General features: G+C 40.8%; 3 protein-coding genes across 4 annotated transcripts; all 3 read right to left on the bottom strand.

Annotated features, from left to right (window-relative positions):
* Positions 1-1,841: 1,841 nt before the first annotated feature.
* On the bottom strand, positions 1,842-14,477 carry ZNF215 (zinc finger protein 215). Of its 2 annotated transcripts, XM_059711106.1 has the most exons (6): positions 14,307-14,477; positions 8,631-9,212; positions 8,155-8,189; positions 6,236-6,368; positions 5,810-5,905; positions 1,842-3,984 (listed from the first exon to the last, which is right to left on the bottom strand). In XM_059711106.1, exons 2-6 carry the CDS (start codon positions 9,019-9,021, stop codon positions 3,104-3,106), a joined length of 1,536 nt encoding a protein of 511 aa, XP_059567089.1. In that variant the 5' UTR covers positions 9,022-9,212; positions 14,307-14,477; the 3' UTR covers positions 1,842-3,103. The 2 variants fall into 2 exon arrangements, with proteins under 2 accessions (XP_059567089.1, XP_059567090.1); XM_059711107.1 differs by lacking the exons at positions 6,236-6,368; positions 14,307-14,477 and having other exon boundaries at positions 8,631-8,720.
* Positions 14,478-15,009: 532 nt separating this feature from the next.
* Positions 15,010-16,640, bottom strand: LOC132241894 (F-box only protein 31-like). Its single transcript, XM_059710851.1, is given in 2 exon segments — positions 15,010-16,028; positions 16,031-16,640. Coding segments are annotated over 2 exon segments (1,629 nt in total).
* Positions 16,641-23,007: 6,367 nt separating this feature from the next.
* LOC132242195 (olfactory receptor 2D3) lies at positions 23,008-23,976 on the bottom strand. The gene has a single exon (XM_059711105.1). The coding sequence runs from the start codon at positions 23,950-23,952 to the stop codon at positions 23,008-23,010; it is 945 nt and encodes a 314-aa protein (XP_059567088.1). The 5' UTR covers positions 23,953-23,976.
* Positions 23,977-24,565: the final 589 nt, after the last annotated feature.

Raw genomic sequence — 24,565 nt, 5'->3', positions numbered from 1 at the left:
TAAAAAAAAATTACTATGTTCATAATGAATCTGATAAGAAATAAAACTTGAAAACAGCATCAAGCAAGTCATGTACATTCTGCTGGTAGTCCTCATGTCAGCTTATGTATTATCCACTAAATGGGGAGCATTATTTTGGAACCTAAATAAATAGTAGCTGATGCAAACTATTTAGATTTTCATTGATTCCAAAAAGCTATATATTTTCTCTCAGAAGTCAAACCACTGAGATGTTACCATTTTCCACCCATGATGTAAAGAAAATTCTTATGCTTGGAAGCTTAATATTCTGATAGCCTCTTCCCTCAACCATTCTATCTCCTTTCCTTTTCTTATTACATGGTTTCTTCCATGATGTGCATATATTAGTATCAGAGACCAGATATCTTTGGTTTTACCTTCCAGAGGGCAAAAGCTCCCTTTGGCTTTCCTGTTGTCTCCCAGTAAGGCACATACCAACCAGTACTCACCTTAGACTGTCAGGAAACTAGTGAATATACCCGCAGTTTTTGCTAGGTTGTGTTGTTTATGAAATAATTGCTTTGGTCAGGTTAGTATCTGCTATACTTAGTAAGACTGCATTCATATGCAAACACACAGACACTCATACAGATCCAGACTTTTCAGAGTATTTACCACCATAGGATTTTTGAATAAAAATATCCATAGTTTGTATTTATCTTTGAGTAGGTCTACAAGAGTTGTTACCTTTCTTTTCTAGTTAAAGGGTAGGAAAAGTAGAGATAAAACTCCCTTTGAAAAAAAATTTCAAGCAATTTCACAATTGAAAATATATTAACCTAAATGGTGGGGGTAGGATGGAATCTATTCCCGTTTAAAAGTGTTTGCTATATTTATGATGAATTCTGGTGCTGAGCTTTCACAGAATCATGTTTGACTCTTAGAAAAACTACTGAGTACGCACTGTTGGGGAATCCTTCATCCTTAAAACTATAATTTATTTCATTTGATGTTTTGGAGGGTTTTTAGTTGCTTAGCCAGCCTACTGCTTCTTTGGTAGACTGTAATAATTAATGGCTATGATTTTCGAGCATTTATTAGGAGCCAAACACTGTGTTAAATCATTAAGCTCCAATAATAATATTAAAACCATACATTTGCATTTAATTTGCAATTCTTATACTTAAGAAATAAGTGCTATATTATCTCATTTGAACTGTACAATAAAAATGTAGGCCAGGTATCCCTATTCTCAGATGAAATATTAGAGTCTAAAGTTAAATAACTAGTTATAGGACAAATTATTGGCAAGTCCAGAATTAAAATCTAGAAGTCTGATTTGCCATGTATCTTAAGACTCTTTAAGTAGATGTAGGTGTTTTATAAGAAGCATTTTCATCAAAAAAAATGAAAATAAAAATATTTTTCTTTTCTCAGTTTTGCTCTTTAGCCACCAAACTCATTGTCATATATACTTAGAGATATCTCCTACATTTTCCTCACTAGAGTGGTACTTACAAAATAAACTTTATAATCAATTTGTGAAATAATGTTCTCAGTGAAATATTTGATTAGAATTTTTTTATAGTTTAATGTGGGAGGATTCAACATCTCCACAATAGCCTTTTTATCTAGAAACTAGTGTCCTGGTGCATGAATTCATGCACATTGACAGAAAATTAATTAGAGGAAATATTTTAATATCGCTATTTGCCCTTTTTCTATAGAAGTGTCAGAGTGAAAGAAAATTAGTAAAATGTAGATGAAAATAATATAGAGATTAATAAAAAACAATAACATGATATAACAAATATTTTCCATGAAATTTTTACTATCAGAATCTTCAGTTATCATTAATTTTTTAAAATATGCAAAGTATTCTGGAAAATGTATATCATTTGGACAAAATTTGTCTTTGCTACAACATCAAGTAAATTTTCCATCAGATGGATTTTCATTGGAGAAATTTAGGGATAGGCAAAAGTGTAACAGTCCTTCCACCACAACTGTGTTCGATAACTGCATCCTCATTTACCTCATTTTCGCTTTGAAGGCAGTTCCTACCAGTATTGGTAGTACTTGTCAATGACTGTTCTTCAGACATGTTCTGTCAACATGTCGCTTTTTTTCAGCTTCAGAGGTACATTGTGCCAATAGTTGTTCTTCAGACATATTTTGTCGACAACATTGCTTTCTTTCAGCCTCAGAGGTACGCTGTGGCAATAGTTTTGTCTTCAGACATATTCTGTTGACAATTTCGGCTTCAGAATGTCAACAAAAATATGATGTCATTACCTGGTGCCCACAGCCACTGTCTGCAGGCTGGGCTGGGCTGTGAGCTGCATTTTGCGCCACGGCAGCGTCGGCTGCGATTTGGTGGGCTGTTTCTCTGGGGTGGTGGCGGGGCCTGTGTCCCACTTGAGGACACTTTATTGACCTTTAAATGTTTAGGATAAATGATAGACCTAGGGCTATGGATGTCCTCCAGCCTAGATCCCAAAGAATACTTCTAAAAAAATTCATATCTTAAAAAAAATACATGTAGATTAACAACAATACATCCACCTCCTTTTGTAGTTGATTACCCTTTTCCAATTGTAGTCCCCACTGAGCACCAGGGCAGCCAAAGATATTAATTGGAGTGGAGTAATTGGTTGTCACTATGGTCTTTGCCATTACTTCAGAGAGTTCAGTCCTTAGAAATGTCCTTCTATTTTCTCATGATCTCCTGGTTACTTGTGACCTTCATATTAAGAACTGAAAGTTTGAGGTTTACTAAATTTATCAACTCCAAGGATATTGCTTGGCTTCTCCCTAATATGGACTTTCCCAATAGATTAGGTCCTATTTATGAACTAGAGAAAGATGATGGTAATGAACATCAGAATAATGATAGACAAAACACTTGTATGGTGATATGTTTAATTTCAAACTCTGTGGTTTCATCTGGGAGCCAGGAAAATCTGCCTGATTTTTCTATCCGATAACAGATTTCCCTCCAGTAGTAATTTTGTCATTATCAATTAGAGAATAATCTCTGACAAAGTTTCTTTTTTCCATTTGCATTTTCATAGGATTCCTTCCAGCGTAAGTCCATGGATGTTGAATGAGTTCTGCACTCTGACTAAAGGCAATATTACATTTACTTGTTATAGGACTTCTCCCGAGTATGAAGTTTTTGGTGTTTAATAAGGTTTGAATTCCTGTTGAAGGTTTTCTCACACTTGTTACATTTAAATGGTTTCTCTCCGGTATGAATCATTTGATGTCGAATAAGTGAGGAGCTCCGGCTGAAGGATTTTCCACAGTTAACACATTCATAAGTATTATCTCTAGGATAGAGACTTGGATGTTTATTACTGTCTTCACTCTTACTGAAGACTGTTTCACATTTATTTCCTTTGTAGGCCTTTACTTCTGGATGATCTCTTTGATGCTTACTAAGGTTTGTTCGTCGGTTGAAGGATCTCCCACATTTACTACATTTATAGGGTTTCTCTCCTGTGTGAATGATCTGATGTCGAACAAGGGATGAACTCCGGCTGAAGGCTTTCCCACACTGAAAACATGCATAGCAACTCCTTGTGGTATGACTTTTTGGGTGTTGAATATCTGTACTCAGGCTCAAGGCATTCCCACATTCATTATATTCTGAATGTTGCTTTCCTAGTAAGTCAAAATTAAATTTGAAATTAGTTTTAAACTTATTGCACTTCGGGGACCCCTTGCTCATAGGAACTCCTTGTTGACTATCAAAAACTGAGTTAACTGTCTTAACATCAAAGCTTTTCTTATTTTCACTATATTCAAAGTCTCCCTCCACAGTATCGATTGTCTTATGAATGAAAGCGTCTTGTGGCAAATTTATGTCCCAGTTCCTATATAACCAATCATCACTTTTCCAGGCATCTAGAGAAGGAAGTCTATTTTGGGTCAGTGTTGTCATTATCTCTCCATGGGACGATTCTGCTCCAGAAATTCTCTTTGAAACTGAATCCTGATTTTCTGAAATTATTTGTGTGTCTGAAAAGAAATAAAAATTCCACAAACTAGAAGAAAAAAAATTGCTTAATTAGAAAAGGAAGGCTAAATCATATAAGGGGTATGCATGTTTTATGCATCTTAAACACAGAATAAAATGTGAAGTGAGGCTAAAAAAGGAGAATTACGGAACAAATAAATGAGATAAAAATATTAAAAAGAAGGTTTAGAGATCAGCAAGGCAAAGAATGGAAGAAAGAAGTACAATAAGTAGTTACAAAATAGTCACAAGGTTATAAAGTAAAGCATAGGGAATATAGTCAAATCATCCTATCTAATAAAACCCTACTATGCAAATCGACCGAATGGTGGAATGACCTGTCGCTATGAACTGACCACCAGAGGGCAGATGCTCAACATAGGAGCTGCCCCCTGGTGGTCAGTGCTCCCACAGGGGGAGTGCGGCTCAGCCAGAAGCCAGGCTCACGGCTGGTGAGTGCAGCAGCAGTGGCGGAAGCCTTCACGGCAGCACTAAGGAGCAGTGAGCTAAGCAGTAGGGAGCAGCAAGCAGGCGGGCGGTAAGGAGCGAGGGGTTCTGGACTGCGAGAGGGCACAGGCTGGGATGAGGCTCCCCTCCCCCCCAGTGCACGAATTTTGTGAACCAGGCCTCTAGTATTGTAATAATTATGTATGGTGCCAGGTGGGTACTAGACATATTGGGGTATCAATTCTTAAATTATATAAATGTCTAATCACTATGCTGTACACCTGAAACTAATATAAAATAATATTGATGTGAATAAAATGCATCTTTGGACATCTTTCTAAATACACACACACAAACACACACCACTTCTTTGGTGCTGAAGTTCCTCTTCTAATAAGGTATACTACAGAACTCAACACATAAGCCTGAAAAATTGGCAATAACCTAAATGTCCAATAGTTGTGGTGGCAGGGAGGAATGGTTGAACATACCGATACATGTATGTGATGGAATGTTATATGTGAATTAGAAACCAATTTTTGTATTTAGTGAAATAGGCAATTGTGCATGATATCATATTAGGTAGGTAGGAAGAGCAGAATATATATAATGACATATTCCTGATAACCCCAATTTTGGAAAAAGGAAATTGTCACAAGCCACAAAAATACATTAACATAAAGAAAATGGCTCAAGAAACCCCCCCCCCCCCAATGTTAATACTACATAGCTCTGGGTAGTGAGGTAATGAGGTTATATCCCTCATTATAGAAAAGTATATTCTATACTTACTAAAATATATATACAATAATTTATAACCTCTCTAAACCAAAATGTTAATAAGAATAAATTATGATGAGGGTAGGGACTTAAGGCACAAGTTAAGGAGTTATATAGTTAAAGAAAGGAAAAGAAATGGAAGAATACTGAAGCCACTCTAGGATAAAGCAGAGTTTTCTGTTTTCTTTAAAAAAAAAAAAAAAAAGGAGAGAGAGAGAGAAAAAGAATACCATTTAATGAGATGATGGTGAACATTCATTTATATAGCATTTACCAGGTGTCAGGCACTGCTCTATGTTACACATATGAATACATTTAATCCTCACAGTAAAGTAGAAGTAGACACTGTTATTCACTCTCTGTTACAGATTAGGAAATTGGCAGATAGGCCACACAGTTTTAAGTTCTAACGCATAACACAATTTTGCCTGTCCACATAAGAAAAAGAATCTGTGAACAAAGAGCAATGATGACTTTTTTTCTTCAAAGTTTAGGTGGTTTTGTCATCACCTCCCCAACTATCAACCAAAGGCTGGGTTGTACAATGGTAAGTTTAACAAACAGCTTTTTACAAATGCCTCATATCTGCCTGCTTCTTACCCAGTATGGCTGTTCTTGGGATTTCTTGCTCCATTATCCATCCTTTTATCTTCCTCTCCAACTTGGGGACCTCAACTGGTTTGGAAAATAGAAGCTCTGTTATGGGAAAAATGAAAACAACACAATAAACAAACATACATGACACTCCAGACCGTTTTAGAGGAAAAAGAATTTCATCCCAACATAGTGTTCTAAGAGCTGTTGAAAGATTAGGCCAGAATCATCACACACCTGTGTATTTCTAAAACTCTACATCAGAAAGGACTTTTAGACACATACAGCAAGAAAATCTACTGTTGTGCCCAAAGAATATTAGGAAATCTGAACCTAATCCCAAATGTCCTTAATCACTTCAGCAGTCCTATAGTTTTATCAGTAGATGAAGAGAGTATTAATGAGCAGAGTAGGTAAGTACATAGAAGCCACCTTTACGCAATGAACTGAGGTTCCTATAGTTCTCCAGCATCACATCCCTGTACAGGTTCTTTACAGCAGAGTCCAATTGCCCCCACTCTTCCGCGCTGAATTCCACAACCACATCTTTGAATGTCACTGGCTCCTAAAACATTAAGTTCCTTTTTAATCAAAGATCACTCCAAAAATATTACTAGAGGAGAAATAAATTTGGAAAGAATACGGGAGGTAGCCAGAATATACAAAAATTGATAGGTCAATGTTTGGAGTTCTAAAGGATGAAGTCGTGTTATATTAGGGACCTATCAACTTGGAACTCTGTGAGGGCCACAAAAGGAAAATTAATTCGATTAGCTTACGTTTTGCTGGAGGAGAAAAAAACAGTTGAGATAACTGTGGAACAAAAAGTATTATAGAGTATAAATAATTTACATAAAAGGAGTTCAGAGCACAAAGAGTTGAAGGTAGATTTGAGGGAAATTTATAATGAAGATGTAGGCTTCAATAGCAGAAGAGGTAGGGCATTTTCTCCAATTGAGAAACCCAGCCCGCTAACCTCAGTTCTCACAGCCTACTGTTAGCTTGTCGGACAGGCCTTTCCTGATTACCCAAAGTAGACATTCTCTTAATCAGTCTCTACTGCATTATATTTCTTTCTTTTCTTTGTAATTACTATTCCTGCCTGCAATTATCCTTTTAAAAATATGTTTTTATTGATTTTAGAGAGAGGAAGGGAGAAGAGGGGGAGAGAGAGAGGGAAAGGGAGAAGGGGAGAGAGAGAGACATCAAAATGAGAGAGAAACATGGGTTGGCCACTTCTTGTATGTACCCAGACAGGGGAACCAACCAGCAACTTGGGTATGTGCCCTGACCGATGCTCAACCAACTAAGTCATACCAGCCAGGGCTGCAATTAGCTTATTTGCTTGCGTTTGCCTGTCTGCTTTGACCATAAATATAATCTCCACAAAGCCAGGGTTTTGTTTCATTTACTGTCATAAAAAAGTATGGCATATTAGGCCCTGTGTAAACAGTTCTTTTTCTTTAAGATTTTTAGAAAGAGAGGAAGGGAGAGAGTGAAACATCAATTGGCTACCAGGGATCGAGCCCACAACTCAGGTATGCGCCCTGACTTAGAATCAAACTGGCAACCTTTGGAGCATGGGATGATATCCAGCAACTGAGTTACACTGGCCAGGGCTGCATTAAACCTTTCTTAAAAGGGCCCTCTTACCATCAACAGTTGTCGAATTTCTCTCGGCATTCTCAACCTTATCATTGTTGGCACCTCCAGTCACACTGAAATATACAAATCCTTTCCCTTCCCCTACTTCAGAGCCTGTCTTTGTGAATAAGTTGTCTACCTTCGTTTTGCTTACTTCCTCTTCTCTGCAACCTGGCTTTTATGCTCATGCATCTTAGTATCTCCATGATGATAACTGAACAGACACTAAGACATTACTCAGGCTGGATTCTCCTAAACTCTAAAGAATTTCTTCTTGAAATATGCTCATCCTTTGCTTTCAGTGACAACATTGTCCTGGTTTTTCTCTACTACTTTGTTTCATTTCAGTATCCATTGAGGTTTCTTCTCCTGACCATTAGTGACATTGGCTCCCTTCACTTTTAATTCTGAACATTCTCAGGATGGGCTCTATTTTAATAGCTTCAATTATTGTTTACAGTTTTGAAGAAATAAATGCACAGAGAACATACAAAGATCATATTTTTCAAAAAGTGTATCGCCAACTAAACTAGGTCCAATATCCTGAGGGAGAACAAGTCTCGTGTCCTTAGATTAAACTATGTTTGACAAAAGTTCAAAGGTCAAGAAAGAAACATCAGCTCATTTCAGTAAAGAGTGGAATCCTAATTCACCTGGGATTTGCCTGTTAGTGAGTCTGCTTCCATTTTCTCCTTCTTGATACTCACCTTCCGGAGAAGGGCAGAATCCTTGCAGGGTATATCTGAAGAAGATGAAGAAAAACATTAGGGAGACAAGCTATGCTTTGGAGAAAAGTTTAATGATTACAGCAGTGATTATAACATGCTACCCATAGGAATCAGCTTTAAAGAACTTTGAAAAAATAATGATGCAAAGCTCTACAAACAATCAGAATCTCCAAGGGTGGAGCCTAGATCTTATATTTTTAAAAAGCTCTAAATGTGATTCTGAAATTCCACCAGGGATTGAGAACTACTGGATCAGAGGAAAAGGAGCCAAAATAATATTTGAGGCCTCATAGTGTTAAAAGATAAAATAGTACAAATCATATTCTTAAAATTACTTAAGAAAATAACTACAATGGATTCTCCTTCCAATCTTGTTTTTCTTCTTTATAACAGGAAAATATGCTGTCCCTTCCCCCCAGGGCAACTATTCCACATCCAGTTTTCTATATTCTCACCTTTGTCTTCAATTACATCTTCTATGAGGGTCACTACTTCTTTGCTGTTCTTTGGATGATGTAAATTCACCCAAGTCCTGACCTCTTCAGGGAGAATTGTCAGGAATTGCTCCAGCACCAACAGTTCTAGGATCTGCTTCTTAGTATGAACCTCTGGTCTCAGCCACTGAAGACAGAGCTCCCAGAGTTGGCTCAGGGCTTCATGAGGCCCAGACACTCCCAAGTACTGGAAATGTCTGAACTTTTGACGAGACGCCTCAGAGTCATAGGTCTCCCTGACTGGGGTGGTTTCCTGCTGCCAAGACACATCTGCTCTCAGGTCCTCACTTTGTTCATCCAGAGTCAGGTTTTGAGGTTTTGAGATAGCCACCAACTTGTGCAGGGGCTGCATCTTCCTAGATGGAAGTCCCACTTTGTTTGAATTTATCTTATCAGAGGAGTCCAGTAATTCTTAGGCTTGGGCTAAGTACCTGTATACTATATATATATGTGGTGTGATTTGAGCCAAGTTATAACTCAAATAGAATTTCCAGGAATTCCAGGAGTTTCAGATAGAAAGTCAACATTCAGGTACCTGAGAGACTGAAAAAATACACAAATATGACCCATAGATAGTGAACATATTAGCATAGTGTTAAAAGATAAAATAGTACAAATAATATTCTTAAAATTAAGCAAGGAAATATAATGGATTCTCCTTTCATTCTTGTTTTTCTTCTTTATAACAGGACAATATGCTGTCTTCCCCCTCCCCCCAATTAACTCAAAAAGACAAAGAAACAGAGATAGATATAACACAAACAAGTGATACATGAAATATTCCTTTGATTAAAATAAATTTCATAATTTAACTCCAGTGAGATTTCTCCTGTACTAGTTAACAACTCCATTTTGCTTTATAACTAAGCAAAACAAGTCTTCAGGCAGGATATTCAGGACATTAAGCTTTAATACTAGAGATGCCTAAAAATCTTCATAAGTTCCCATTAAAATACCAAGTCATATTAAAATGAGTAAAATTGGCACTACCACTAGAAATTAAGGTGGTAAGAAACCAATTATTTAAAAATACAAGAATAAATATCCATGAGCTATTTTATTGTTAGGGATTTTTAAAAAACGTGATTCCAAACTATAATAATTAAAAATTTTTATTTGTTAGGACTCACGAGGGGCCAGTCTGCAATGTCCACCAGTGAGGTCTTAGGCTCAACTAAACAGACCCATAAGACTACCATGGATCACACTTGGCACCAGTTTGTTAATCAGGCTATTAGACAGAAAACACAGATTGTTTGCAGAGTGAGTGAGTGGCATTTTTCTTCAATGGGAGTCCTTACAAAATACAGCTCAAGTCAAGAGACGCACCTGGGTTGTGCAGAAAGCATCTTGATTGAAAAGCCTATCCGCAGGAGCCAATATTTCTTCTAAAAACTCAGAGCACAGCACCCAGGGTTCCCCAAAGAGCTTGGCCAACTCCAACAGTCATTATGTCCAGGGAAGTTCAGATATAGTTTTCTGTCCAGTTTATAATGCTGCTAGTCTGGATGCAATTTACCATGCAAAGGTCTTTTTTTATTATACATCTCTAGGCCAGTGGTTTTCAGGGGTGATTTTGCCACCAGGGCAATGTCTAGAGACAGTCTGGTTGTTACAACTTGGGGTTATTATTACTGGCACCTAGTGGGAGTAGCTACTAAACACCCAACAATAGACAGCCCTCTAATATCAAAAAATTAACCAGCTCCAAATATCAATATTTTCAAGATTAAGAAACCCTGACATAGGCAATAGATAGTGACTAGGAGTACATACTTTGGAGTCTACCTGATTTGAGGTTAAATCTCAGTTGAAGTTACCATTTGTATGAAACTGAAGAAGTTATTTAACAAAAGCTTGCATTTTCTCAACTGCAATATGGCTATAACAATATCTATCTGATTAAATTATAAGGATTAAAAGAACACTCATCTCACTTCTTGGCAGATAGTAAGCACTAAATATGCACTTCGTCAAGAATTTTTATCATAAATAGATGTTGAATTTTGTCAAATGCTTTTTCTGCATCTATTGATATGATATGATTTTTTCCTTCACTTAGCTAATCACACTGACTGATTTGCGACTATATTTGCAAATCATATATCTGATAACAGGTTAATATCCAATATATATAAAAGATTATATAACTCAATAGAAAAAACAAACAATCTAATTTTAAAGATGGGCAGAAGATCTGAATAGCCATTTTTCCAAAGAAGACATACAGATGGCCAACAGGTACATGAAAAGATGCTCAGCATCACTAATCATCAGGGCAATGCAAATCTAAACCACCATGAAATACCATCTTACACCTGTGAGAATGGCTATTATAAAAAAGACAAGAGACAACTAGTGTTAGTGAGAAAGTGAAGAAAAGAAAACCCTTGTGTACTTTTGGTGGGAATGTAATTTTGTGCAGCACTAGGGAAGAGAGTATGGAGGTTCCTCAAATTAATTAAAAATAGAACTACCATATGATTCAGCAATCCCACTTCTGGGTATTTATCTGAAAAAAATTAAAACATTAACTCGAAAAGATATATGCATCCCTATGTTCATTGCAGCACCGTTTACAAGAGCCAAGATATGGACACAACCTAAGTGTCCATCAATAAGTGAATGGATAAAGAAAATGTGGTGTATATATGCAAAATGGAATACTATGCAGCCATAAAAAAGAATGAAATCTTTCCATTTGTGTCAACATGGATAGACCTTGGGGGCAATAAGTAAAATAAGTCAGAGAAGACAAATAACATATGATCTCTTATATGATGAACCCAAAACAACAAACAAACAAACAAACAAAATAATACAATAAAAGCAAGCTCATAGATTCAGAGAACAGATTGGTGGTTGCTGGAAGACGTGGGTGGGCAATGGGAGAAATGAAAGAAGGGGTTCAAAAGTTTTTTTAAAAAAAAGAGCTAGAAGCAAATGAGAAGAATTTACCAATGTTTTCCATTGTGTCTTGCCGAAACCATACAGTATCCATTTAAAACGCACTCAACAGATTATCATACATACATGTTTATGTCTGCCTATTAGTATATTTTACAGATTGGTGAAAACTTTGTGCACAAAAGTTATTTCTCAACTCCTGAGATACAACCTCCAAAGGTTAGGGAAGTCCAGGTTCATAGAAAGAAAGAAATCAATAAAAACATATTTTTTTAAAGAAAGAAAAATTTCAAAGTGACAAAGAGGTGTCACTGAGTCCCAGAAAAACAATGAACTATAGGCCAAAATACTTTTAAAATTAACAGAAAGGGAGAAAGAGGAGTGAAAAAGCTCACAGGCAATATGTTAAAAACAAAACAACACAAGAAAAGGAAGCTCAAAAATGAAAGATAGAAATAACACAAGGACAGTTATCGGAAAAAGACTGTGTACAGGGTAAAAGTTTAAACCCAACTACATAAATACTCAAGAGACATCAAAAATAAAAGAACTCCAAAGTTGAAAATAAAGTGATGATTAAAAGCATAATCAAATGTAAACAATAAAATAAGCATGGATATATTGAATTAAAAGCACAAATGCATTAAAATAGACAAAGAGGAAACTTTACATGATTGAAGGTACAACTCAGTGAAGTTTAACTTATTAAATGTACCTAAAAATATAATTGAAATATATTTATAGCAGAACCCTCTGAAAATGACATGAAATCAACAATGACACATTAGAATGGGCAATTAAGACAACTTTCTGAGTCCTTAAAAAAAAAAGCACCCTAAAACTAATTACTAATGTAGTGCATAGAAATAACATGGTTAGTCTGATATTTAAACCAGATAGAATGTAAACACTGATGAGAATGTTTACAAAAGCTGCTATTAGGTTGCCAAAAAACTCCTCAATAAATAAAAAGAATATAGAGTGGTACTAACAACATTTATTACTAGAATGAAAACCAGAAAAAAACACTCTCAAATGCTATGAAAATTAAAGCTATGATCTGGAGTGGCCAGGGCTTCCTGATGGTGCCCTGGCCACTCCAGATCTTTAAAAACCAACTCGAATTAAAAACATTGCACATCATAATCTATAGAGCACAGCTCAAGCTTCATGGTAAGGCAATGGCAAAGCCTTACATATACAGGATGTCCTCCAAAAATGATAGTTCAATTTTGAAAATGAAATGTATTTTAATAAATACTGCTTTTATAATTATTCAGTGTGTGAATATATTTTTTGGGAACATGCTATACAACTGAACAAGAATGAGATGAATTAAACATTAAACTCAGTGGGAAAAACAACAAAATACATTAGGGATTTATAGGTTAAAAATGTAAGTTAATATATACTCAGTATAAACCATTATAGAGCGAGGAAGACAGGTGAAGATGTTCAGGATGATATGCTTGCATTTAGGATACAGAAAAGTTTAGGTGATAGAAGGGCCATGACTTGGAGGAGCTTAAGTGGTCAGTAAGTGATGAATACTGGAATACAGAAAGTCAAGAAGTATTAAAGTTTAATTAAACTGAATAGAGAGATGCCTTTGAGGTTGATGGTGGGATTCGGGATGAAGAGTTAAGACAGTGAGCCAGTATCTCTGGGGAAGGAAGGCGCAGTGAGAGGAATCTGAGAGTTCAATTAAATGACCAGGTGACACAAGCTCAAAGAATTTTACAGCTTCAAGGAATTGAACAGGTGTGTATTGTAGGGAAAAGATAGTTTATCTGTCTATGAAGAGGTTGTTAACCGGAAGAGGTCATAAGTAGGCAGTAGCTTGAGGAGAGCCTTTCAGATTAGCTCAGATAAAGAGGGGCAGAAAACAGTTTGGAAATGAATGACTGTCTTAAATAAGAAAGATGCCTGGAGTTTTTTTTTTTCTTTTTCTTTTCTTTTTCCCTTTATTGCTTTCAGAGAGGAAGGAAGACGGAGAAAGATAGAAACATCAATGATGAGAGAGAATCATTGATCGGCTGCCTCCTGCACGCTCCCTACTGGGGATCGAGCCCGCAACCCAGGCATGTGCCCTTGGCTGGAATCAACCTGGGACCCTTCAGGCCGCAGGCCGTCGCTCTATCCACTGAGCCAAACTGGCTAGGGCAAGAAAGATGCCTGGAGGTTTTAATGTTCTGCGGGAGTGGCTAGGAATGACTGGGAAAGCAAAACGAGTTGGAATGAACTTTTCTCCATTTTCTTTTCCAGTTGACCGGTCCAATCACAATTGGTATTTCCACGAGGAATCAATACCAGTCGTTCCAATACCAGCTGACCAAGCTATACTCCCCAGGTTGAGCCCCTGGAGGTTGCCCCACTACAGAATGGAAGAAGGGGCAGCAGCCGAGCGAAATCTGGCTCCGCAGAGCCTGATCGAGAACCCAGCCGCCTGCTCCCCACCTGACCCTCTTACTTGGGCCCTCGGACCCTCTTATCTCGGCCCTCGGACCCCGGCTCTCTCACGCACTAAACCCTTCAGCAGCCCTCGCCCCCACCCCGGTCAGCTCGCGCCAACCACCCGCTTCTCCCGCAGAGACCGCGGAGCGCCGTATTGGAATCCGGTCACTGGGAACAAACCGAGGAGAAGGGCGCGTTCCGCGTAGACGTCTGCAAGCGGGGCTCCCAATTCCATGCGCCCGCGTCCTCACCGCCCGCTGACCCGGTGAAACCCACGAGCAAGGCTCCCAGCGCGCACTCCGTTCAGTCACCCGCGGGCGTCCGTTCCCAGGAGAGCGCGGGAGTGGCGTCCTGGCCGGCGAAGGCAGCGGGAGTTGGCAGTCACACCACCATCAGGAAGCCCTGGCCACTCGAGATCTTTAAACGCCGCGGCCCCATCAGTGTCATAAATGCCAAAGCTCGCCCGCCACGCAGTCCTGCGCACGCGCACCAGCCATGGAAGGAGACCCAGAACCCCCCGCGGCCCAGGGGTCTGTGAGGGCTCGGGTGGGGCGGGGTTTTCATAGCCCCGCCCATTCCTCTAGGCCACGCCCACTCTGTAAAATTGTGTCCAACCATAGGGTCAGGAAGGGATGGGTGCAATCCTTGGAGGGTGGGTGGGAGAAGGGAGTGTCAGATTTCAATCACTAACCCATCCCTTACAAGAAAATTAGCTAAAATCTTTCTTACCTTCTCCCAGCAACCCCATGCTCCTAATTTGCTTGGAACCAAAAAAAAAACAGTGACATAATTTCGACATAATACCGTCTTGCATAAACGTGGTTTAGCATGGTTTTTATTTATTTTTATTTTTATATTTTTTTTAATAATCGGAACAATAAAGATTTATTTAAAAAATAATCAATGGAGAAATCTCCTCGGGAGGGGATTAAAAACAAAAAACCAGATAAACAAGACGGTGGGTAATCTGGTCAGAAGGTCAAACCTCCAAAAGCGCACGAAGCTGCTCTTCCTCTGAAGCCTCTTCTCCCCGCTGTTGCCCCTGGGCAAGGAAGGGGCCGTCAGGCGGTGGGGACTGAATGTTCTCCAGCATGTCCTGGAAAGCCTGCGGGGATGGCGCCTCCGCATTCTGGAAGGGGACCTGGACTCTGCTGTACAGGCTGAGGCAATTCGGTTCCTGCCACATGAACCCGAAGTGGTCTTCATCGAACAGGAGGAAGGCGCCAGGGATGCGCTGGGGGTAGGCGGAGCCAGAGCGAGCAACAATGCCCACGCCGTAGAAACACATCCTGCAGGCTCGGGGGTAGTTCTGGTCACTGGAGCTCACGCCCGCAGGCAGGACAAACTGGACAGGCTGCTCCTCCAAAGCTGCAGCCCCGGACTCCCCGACACTGGGCTGCGCAGGGCTCAGCCGGCCATGGCCCTCGCCGTCCTCAGTGCTGTCTTCTTGCTGCTGCTCCTGGATCACCTGCTCGCGAACCTCCTGGACCAGGCGGGAGTACTTGTTGAAGTTGCTGAAGATATCATCGGGCAGCTGGATGCGGCAGCTGAGGTGGATCTCTAACATCTGCTGCCCAGCAGGGACGTGGTGGTCACCCGTGATCTTCGTGGCCCTGGCATGCTTCCCATGGAAGCTGAGCATGACAACCTCTAGGCTGTTGTAGGCATGGTGGGAGCCTTTGAAGAGGCCTGGCCTGATGAGGTCCTCCGGGTGGCTCGGGGAGAGGTAGATGCGGCGGCAGTTCCGGCAGTCCTCATACTGATGGTCGATGAGCTTCATCAGGACGAACCGCAGCCTGTCCTCCAGGAAAATGTGCTTGAGCGTCTGCCTCCATTCTTCCCGCAGCCACGCGCGTAAATCCTCTCGGCTCCCACCAGGCATCCTGTGGTGGTGCGTCAGGTTGCACTGTGTGGAGAGCCCGTCCTTCCGAATCTGCACGTGGCAGCTGTGGGGCCCTCGGCAGCCGTAAGTGCACTCCACTGTGGGCGATTTCCCCCCGCCAGGCGAATTCTAAACGCGGGCTTGAACTGCATGGAGTCATCCACACGGGGGTCATGGAGAGGCAGGTACGTGCGACCCACAATGCATGGGCCGTCCACCATTACATACAGCAGTCCTCCATAGGGCCAGTTATCTGGCTGCCACAATCCCAAAATGTGCCTGCATGGGTGGAGCAAGTTGGCATAGAGTTCTCGACAAGACACAGCCGTCGTCCCCGGGCTCCTCAAGTTTTCAAGGGCGCTGTACTCCTCCTGGCAGCGCCGTCTCCAGATGCTGTCGGTGTGCAGGATGCTGTGGAATCTGGTGCAGGCCTGGGCCAGGCTGGGCAGGTCGGTGCCGGGGAGCGAGGCGAAGATCTCCACCAGCAGCTCGAGGGGCAGGTGCTGCAGCGAGCAGCGTGGGGGCGGCCGGGGTGGCATGGGGCTCCTGATCCCTCCACTCCCCGTGGAGGACCGAGCCGCCCTGTCCGCCTCCACGTGCTGCCCTTCAGGGACCGGGGCCGGCTTGCTGTCGGCCACCACCATCGCAGCTGGTCCCAGGCTCTGCTGGCGACACTGGCATCCTCGAGAAGGGCCCGGGCTGCAGAGGCAAGCGCACTCCTCCTCCATGCCTGGCGCAGTAAGCAGCGCGGACCTCTGCAGTCCGGCTTTAAGCTGGCACCTTCCCGCCCAAGAGCCCAGCCACGCCCCCTCAGAGAGGAGCCGATTATAGGATTTGAGCAACACTGGAGACACCCATACCCATTAATATTCGCCTCCTGCCAGAAGCAGGTCTATCCTTGCTGCATGACACAGTCGCTGCAGGGAAGAAACATCTGCACAGCATATGTTTCAAGGGACCTGGCGTATATGGCATACTGTTCTTAATATGTTTGCTCCCCTTCTTAATGCTATGTGTTTTAACCAAGGTCACCTCTCTGAGAAAGGTTGTTTCCCCAGGTAGGAATTTTTCCCTGAAGTTAGGGTGGGAATAAAACCCCTTAACTAAATGCCAGGCAGGTAGTTAATCACTTTAACTACAAACAATCACGCTTAAGCTACATAATCTTTACTCCCTGGGATGGAGATAAGAAACCCCCTAACCTTTGGCATAGAAATTGACAGGATTAAAATAAACTGGTATAAATACAGATGTAACAAGACAATAAACAGCAGAACCTCTCTGGAGATCCAGACCAGAACTTGGCTGGAGATCCTGGCTGGAGATCCTGGCTAGGCTGCTGATCAACTGAACACTGTCTCCGCGTCATTCCTTCTTCACCGACTCCGTCCACACCTTTGGGAACCCCTGGACCTGCTGGGGCTGGACTCCAACAGCCTCCCTTTCCCAGGGCTCCCTCCCTGTCCTCCCACCTTAGTCTTAGCCCCAGGCAGTCACTAATCTGCTTTCTGTATGGATATGCCTCCAGGGATATGCCAATGGGGACATTTCACATAAATGCAGTTATAATATCCTGTCATTTGTGACTGGTTTCTTTCACTTAACATAACATTTTTTTTAATTAAATCTTTATTGTTCAGATTATTACATTTGTTCCTCTTTTTCCCCCCATAACTCCCCTAGTTCCCGCCCCACCCTCCGCCCTCACTCCCCACCCACTGTCCTCATCCATAGGCGCACGATTTTTGTCCAGTCTCTTCCCGCATCTCCCACACTTCTTTCCCCCCCAAGAATAGTCAGTCCATTCCCTTTCTATGTCCCTGATTCTATTATGATCACCAGATTATTTATTCACTTGATTCTTAGATTCAATTGTTGATAGATGCATGTTTGTTGTTCATAATTTGTATCTTTACCTTTTTCTTCTTCTTCCTCTTCTTAAAGGATACCTTTCAGCATTTCATATAATACTGGTTTGGTGGTGATGAACTCCTTTAGCTTTTCCTTTTCTGTGAAGCTCTTTATCTGACCTTCAGTTCTGAATGATAGCTTTGCTGGATAAAGTAATCTTGGTTGTAGGTCCTTGGTATTCATCACTTTGAATATTTCTTGCCACTCCCTTCTGGCCTGCAAAGTTTCTGTTGAGAAATCAGCTGACAGTCGTATGGGTATTCCCTTGTAGGTAACTGGGTTTCTTTCTCTTGCTGCTTTTAAGATTCTCTCTTTGTCTTTTGCTCTTGGCATTTTAATGATGATGTGTCTTGGTGTGGTCCTCTTTGGATTCCTTTTGTTTGGGGTTCTCCACGCTTCTTGGACCTGTAAGTCTATTTCTTTCACCAGGTGGGGGAAGTTTTCTGTCATTATTTCTTCAAATAGGTTTTCAATATCTTGCTCTCTCTTATCTTCTGGCACCCCTATAATTCTGATGTTGGTATGCTTGAAGCTGTCCCAGAGGCTCCTTACACTATCTTCATATTTTTGGATTCTTTTTTCATTTTGCTTTTCTGGTTGGGTGTTCTTTGCTTCTTCGCATTTCAAATCTTTGACTTGATTCTTGCGCTCCTCTGGTCTGCTGTTGGGAGTCTGTATAATATTCTTTATTTCAGTCGGTGTATGCTTAGTTTCTAGTTGGTTCTTTATCATAGCATCGAGGGTCTCATTAGATTTCTTGTAGATCTCATTAAGTTTATCGGCGGCTTCTAGACAGTTCTTGAGAGCCCTTAAAATTGTGGTTCTGAACTCTATATCCTCCATGGACAATTTTGTCCTGTTTCTTTGTCTCTGCATTTTTTATGTTTTCTTGGTGTAACCCCTAGTGGTCTTTGTGCGCAGTCTTGTTGTAGTTAAGCCTTGATTGTTGTCGTTGATACTGGGGGGATTTGACCTCCAGGCCAATTGGCTGTGAGAATCAGCTGTGTCTGCAGTGGGAAAACTTCTGTCCTCTGGGGAGGTGCTAATCTAGCCTTTGCCTGAGGCTATCCCGCAAATGGCGCTGTGCAGGGCTTGGGCGGGGCGGGTCGCACGGGATCAAACAGAGCGGGCGGAGTAAGCAGTTATGGCTGCTCTCAGTTCCGTCCCTAGGTGCTCTGTCTCACCGAGTCCCAGCAACCGCTGCAAACCTCGGAGAGTAAGCTGCCTTCGAGTTCTGACCGAAGCCAGACAGTCCCGCTTCTCCTGTTTGAGTCTGGGTCCCTAGAGACTCGCCCGGCTCTGGAGCTCAGAGTCTGAAGCTCCCTCCCAATTGAAAACAACAACCATGCCCTCCGCCGCCAGCCCGATCCGCGAGCACTCCGCACCTGAGAATTTCACTTCAGCACTGCGCCTCCTCTGAGTCTGGATATGATATTCTCTTTCCTCCTAGTTGTAGAATTTCCACTCAGCCAGCCTTCCTGTGGTTCTGGATGATGTCCGTTCCGTCTTTTAGGTGTAATTTGAATTGGTTGTTCGAGGCAGCAATCTCTGGCATTAATCTATGCCGCCATCTTGGTTCTCCAGCATGGTTTTTATTGATTCAGTTTTGTATCAAGGGAAAAGATCTTGCAGAAGATCACAAGTTCAGGTTTGGCTTATTGAGGATGAGATATGTTGTGATATCCAAGAAGCAATGTCAAATAAACAATTGACATCCGGATCTTAGGGCTAGACGTGTAAAATTAGTGTCTTTTCTGGATAGATGGTAATTGATGGCATGAGTGGGGGTGAGACTATAGACAGATAAAAATAGAGAAAATAGTTAAAGGAGAGGGTATTGAGCCTTGGAGGAAGAACTTAAACTAGTCAGTCAGGGAAAGCCTTTTAAGGAGGGAGCTATAAATCTTGGCCATGAGTTGACCAAGGTAATACAGGATGCAAAATTAGGATTTTTTGTTTTGTTGCAACTTCTTCTGTAATCATTGCTATCATAAGTGAATTATAAGTATCATGTCAATCCTCGCCACAATACTATATGATAGACTTTATTATATCCTAATTTATTGAAACTGAAAGATGGCACAGCTAGACTTCAAGCTCAGATCACTTCATATTTGTTCCACAGCTACTTACTCAATGCTACAAGATTCAGAGGATTATTGGTAAGATATGACAGAATGGTGGAACGATGTGTGCCATGAATTGTTTGTGAAGGGATTGGAAGTTTGAAAATCCTATATAATAAAAGGCTAATATGCAAATTGTCCCCACGGGAGTTTGACTGCCCGCTATGATGTGTGCTGACCACCAGGGGGCGGTGCGGAATGAAGGAAGGCCCTGGCCGGCCCTGGTGGCTGGCCAGGCCTAGGGACCCTACTGTGCATGAATTTTGTGCACAGGGCTTCGAGTTATATATAACTAGCTAGGTATAATAAAAAATTTAACTTGGAAGTATTGTCATTAAATATGCTCAAACATGGTCTTCAGCCAATTAAGAGTGTATGGAAATGAAAAATGCAATAAATACAAGTGTGAATACCAGCCTTCCTTTCATACCTCTGGTAGATATGAAATTTCTTACCATGTTTTCAAAGGTCCAAGGAAACCCATACATTGCTCTCTAACTCAGTGGTTCTCAACCTGTGGGTTGCAAACCCTTTGGGGGTCCAATGACCCTTTCACAGGGGTGGCCTAAGACCATCAGAAAACACATATATAATTACATATTGTTTTTATGATTCATCACTATGCTTTAATTATGTTCAATTTGTAACAATGAAATTGGGGGTCACCACAACATGAGGAACTGTATTAAAGGGTAGCAGCATTAGGAAGGTTGAGAACCACTGCAACTGAACAAGGGTCATTTTCAGGTTTCAGTCAACTCACTGAAGGTCCAGCTATTTTCATGGCACAAGTTTACAAGTTTTCTCTTTTTTTAAAAAAAGATATAATTTATTAAGATTTTAATGTCTGTGGCTTTTCTCATGAGAAACAATAGAGGCCAGAAGACAGTGAAATATCACCTTTAACATGCTGAAGGAAATGAATTCTTATCAAGCCAGAATTGGTGTAACGTTAACTCTAAGTAGGTTGAAAATGTTAAAGCTGTTTATTGTTATCTCTAGAGAACCACTAAAAAAGATATGGTTGTCACTGTGAAGATAAAGGACTCCCAACCCTTCTGGAACTAGATCCTTACGATGCACAGACTTGTTTGTTACAAACTCCATTCCCTTCTATCATCACGAAATTCAGCTTCTCTGATTTATTGATTCACTTATTATTAACTAACCTGTCTGTATTTTTTAATTACTTAAGCCAACACTTTTTTCTAGACCACTTCTATATTCATTCAGCAAACTTACATAGAGAATCTAATATGTGGCAGATACTGTACCAGCAATTGGGAATATACTAGTAAACACAATCAGATGAGGACTACCTTAATATCCTCTCCCTCACCCTCACCCTCTGCCTCTGCCTCTGCCTCTGCCTCTGCCTCTCCTGCTCCCTGGTCCTGCACTGATCGTCTTGGCAGTGTGAAGTGCGCCATCTAGTGCTGAGTAGCAGTACTGTGAGATGGTTTGGGTCTATGATTGTGGCTGCAGGACAAGAATTACATTCATTTCAATATTAGTTCTTTTAGTTTTTATCATGCATAGTCAGTTTTTGTTACTTGAAATTAAGGCCCATGAGAGACACATCATATTAATTATTATCTTGGGGGGGGGTTACTAAATATTTTTTTCTTTAGGAGCTTTCTGGCCCTTTATTGCCTTTCTCCCTCCATAGACTGAGAGGTAGTAGTTTCATGCAGACAGCTCTTCACTGGTAGTGAAAAAGGCCCACTGGCATCTGTTTTGATGGAATAAACGGGAGCATGATTCTCTTAGGGATTCAGTCATCCATTGCTGCATAACAAACCATCTTAAAACGTAGTGCCTTAAAACAGTAAGCATTTCATTTTGTTCAGGATTCGATGGGTTCAGAATTTGGACAGTGGGGATGGCAGTTATGTTAGATAAAGGAATCTTAAAAAGTGGGTGGTTGTGTGATAACTAATGTGGGGTAAATATACTAGTAGAAACTAGTATATTTAGTGAGTTGTGGTATGGAAGGATAATAAAAACGTTTAGGAGTAAAACTAGAAAAAGTGGGTTGAAGATTCAAGAAAGTTGGTTTTAACCTGCCATGAAGAACATATTTATAATAGAAAAACTATCTATATATGAAGGAGAATAATCCAAGAGAGTAAGGAACTATATCATTCTTGTTTAGGCAAATGCTAGGCAGTTGATTCAATAAAGATATTATGGGGTGGTTTAAGCCTCAGACATATGGTTGGATTAGATGACTGTTGAATTTTTTTACTCTGATACCCATGATTATATGAAATGTGGATTGATGATATAAAAATCTTTTTTTGGAGGCTTCAGAGAGAACATTATGAATTAGAAAATATTATTGCTGCTACCTTTCTACAAGCTGAAATCCTCTTGTCCATCATCCCAGTATTAAAGACTTCCAGATATTTTTAATGTTTTAATTAGAGCCTATTCCTAGGTTTGCATTCTTGGGACATCCAAATTTGATATTAGAATATTCTTTGATATTAGAATCATGCATGCAATTCATATTAGAGATTATTTCAAGATAGTCCACTTTAAACCTCCTAGATTTAATTTGGATCATGCTTAAAACATCTTCATGTTAGATGAATTAACCACAAGCTCCCTTTAAATAACACGATGCAATGCCCTGCCGATGTAGCTCAGCGGCTGAGCCTTGACCCAGGAACCGAGAAGTAGCCAGTTTGATTCCGGTCAGGACACATGGCAGGGTTGCAGGCTCCACACCCTCCCCCCAGTACAGGCCAAGCAGGAGGCAGCCGATCCATGAATGTTTCTATCTATCCCACTCCCTTCCTCTCTCTAAAAAAAATCAATAAATAAACATATTAAAATAAAATAACACAAGGGTTCTCATATTCAGGATGCAACCTAACTGTTCATCCTTTCACTTCTTCCCTATGTCCTAGCTTAGGGTGCAGTGTTCACAGTTCCTAGAACATGTCCTTCACGTCCATGCTTCTTCCTGAAATGACCTAATTCATAGCTGCCTATCGAAGTCCTGCTCCTTCTGTAAGGATGTTACCAGAGCTCTAAAAGTCACACCCAGAGGTCACTCCCTCCGAGAAAGAGACTTTCTTCCAATTAGTTTCCCGAGAGCCCCTTTGACATCCTTGTTTCTCAGGCTATAAATTATGGGGTTCAACATTGGTGTGACCACGGTATAGAACACAGATATCATCTTATCCCGCTCTTTTATGGTCTTGGAGTTTGGCCGCATGTAGGTGAATATTCCGGATCCATAGAAGAGAACAACGACAATGAGATGGGAGCCACAGGTGGAGAAAGCCTTGAGCCTCCCCTCCCCAGACTGCATCTGGACCACAGTGGAGATAATATGCCAGTAGGAGACAAGGATCAGGGAGACAGGAGCTAGGAGGATGACCACGCCCATTGCAAAGATGGCCATTTCCGTGCTGTAGGTATCTGCTGACGCCAGCTTCAGGAGGGCAGGAGGCTCGCAAAAGTAGTGATTGATAATGTTCTGTCCTCGATAGGGAAGTTGGAAAGTAAAGGTGGTGTCCACCAGAGACACTAATGCCCCGCTGGCCCAGGATGCTACCGCCAGCTGGAGACATACCTGTTGCGTCATGATGGTGGAGTAGTGCAGGGGCTTGCAGACAGCCACGTACCGGTCATAGGACATCACTGCCAGCAGAGCACACTCTGTACACCCAACCAGAAGGAAGACAATTACCTGTGTCATACACCCCAGGAAAGAAATCGCTTTCCTATTTACCAGGAAGTGGACCAACACCTGGGGGACAATGCTAGTAGAAAAACAGAGGTCTGCGAAAGAGAGGTTTCTAAGAAAAAAGTACATGGGTGTGTGCAGTCGAGAATCCATGAAGATGAGAATGATAATCAGCAAATTTCCAAACACAGTCAACAGATAGATGATGAGAAAAAGAATAAACAGCAGGATCTGGGTCTGCAAATCCCTTGAAAGGCCGAGGAGGATGAACTCAGTCACAAAGGTTTGGTTTTCTTCTCCCATTGAGAGTTATGCCTGTTAACCTGTTTGGCACCAACAAAAAAAAAACCTTTGCGTTTGTGATTTCAAGTCCTGTAGAAGAGGCTCATTTAAAACTGACACCTAATTGGATAGTATTACCTTTTTTCTTATCCAATTTATTCTAATTAATACCAAATATAATATTTTTATTCTTATTATTTGGTGATAATTTAAATCCATTTCCCCCCCAAAATCTTCTCCCCAGTGTCCCCTTTAAAAAATACACAGAACCTTTATTAAAGCCTTCCTGACTAGTTTTGATGTGAGGGTATTAGAGTTCGTGGGGCTTTTACTAAATGGTTATACCCATATTGTTAGGAAATGACTCTGTATATTGTTAGGACTATTGCCATGCATAAAACTATATACTAACTGTTCAAAAATACTACATATTTACTTATAACATATCCTCCAAAAACATGAAATAGTTTTCAGGCATCAAATTTAATTTGACCTCTTAAAAAACAGCAAACTGTACTTGTGTTTAAAAATAACCTTTAGCATATCACACACTAAGGGCCATTCTATTTTGATTAAAGCGTAAAATATTAAAACTAGAACAATAAAAAAGAAAAAATAAGCCTAACCCTAACCC

Source organism: Myotis daubentonii, chromosome 9 (assembly GCF_963259705.1).
Source record: "Myotis daubentonii chromosome 9, mMyoDau2.1, whole genome shotgun sequence".
In the NCBI taxonomy this organism is placed as follows: Eukaryota; Metazoa; Chordata; class Mammalia; order Chiroptera; family Vespertilionidae; genus Myotis; species Myotis daubentonii.
Note: the sequence above shows the minus strand (reverse complement) of the source record. Positions and strands in the feature narration are given on the sequence as shown.

What these genes read in the sequence shown, in the direction of transcription:
- LOC132242195 (XM_059711105.1), bottom strand. Translation starts at nt 23,952, where the DNA reads ATGGGAGAAGAAAACCAAACCTTTGTGACTGAGTTCATCCTCCTCGGC.
- ZNF215 (XM_059711106.1), bottom strand. Translation starts at nt 9,021, where the DNA reads ATGCAGCCCCTGCACAAGTTGGTGGCTATCTCAAAACCTCAAAACCTG. An exon ending in AGATGTAATTGAAGACAAAG is followed by an intron (nt 8,190 to 8,630) that starts GTGAGAATATAG and finishes CATCTTCTTCAG; the next exon opens with ATATACCCTGCAAGGATTCT. An exon ending in CCTCAGTTCATTGCGTAAAG is followed by an intron (nt 5,906 to 6,235) that starts GTGGCTTCTATG and finishes TTCCCATAACAG; the next exon opens with AGCTTCTATTTTCCAAACCA.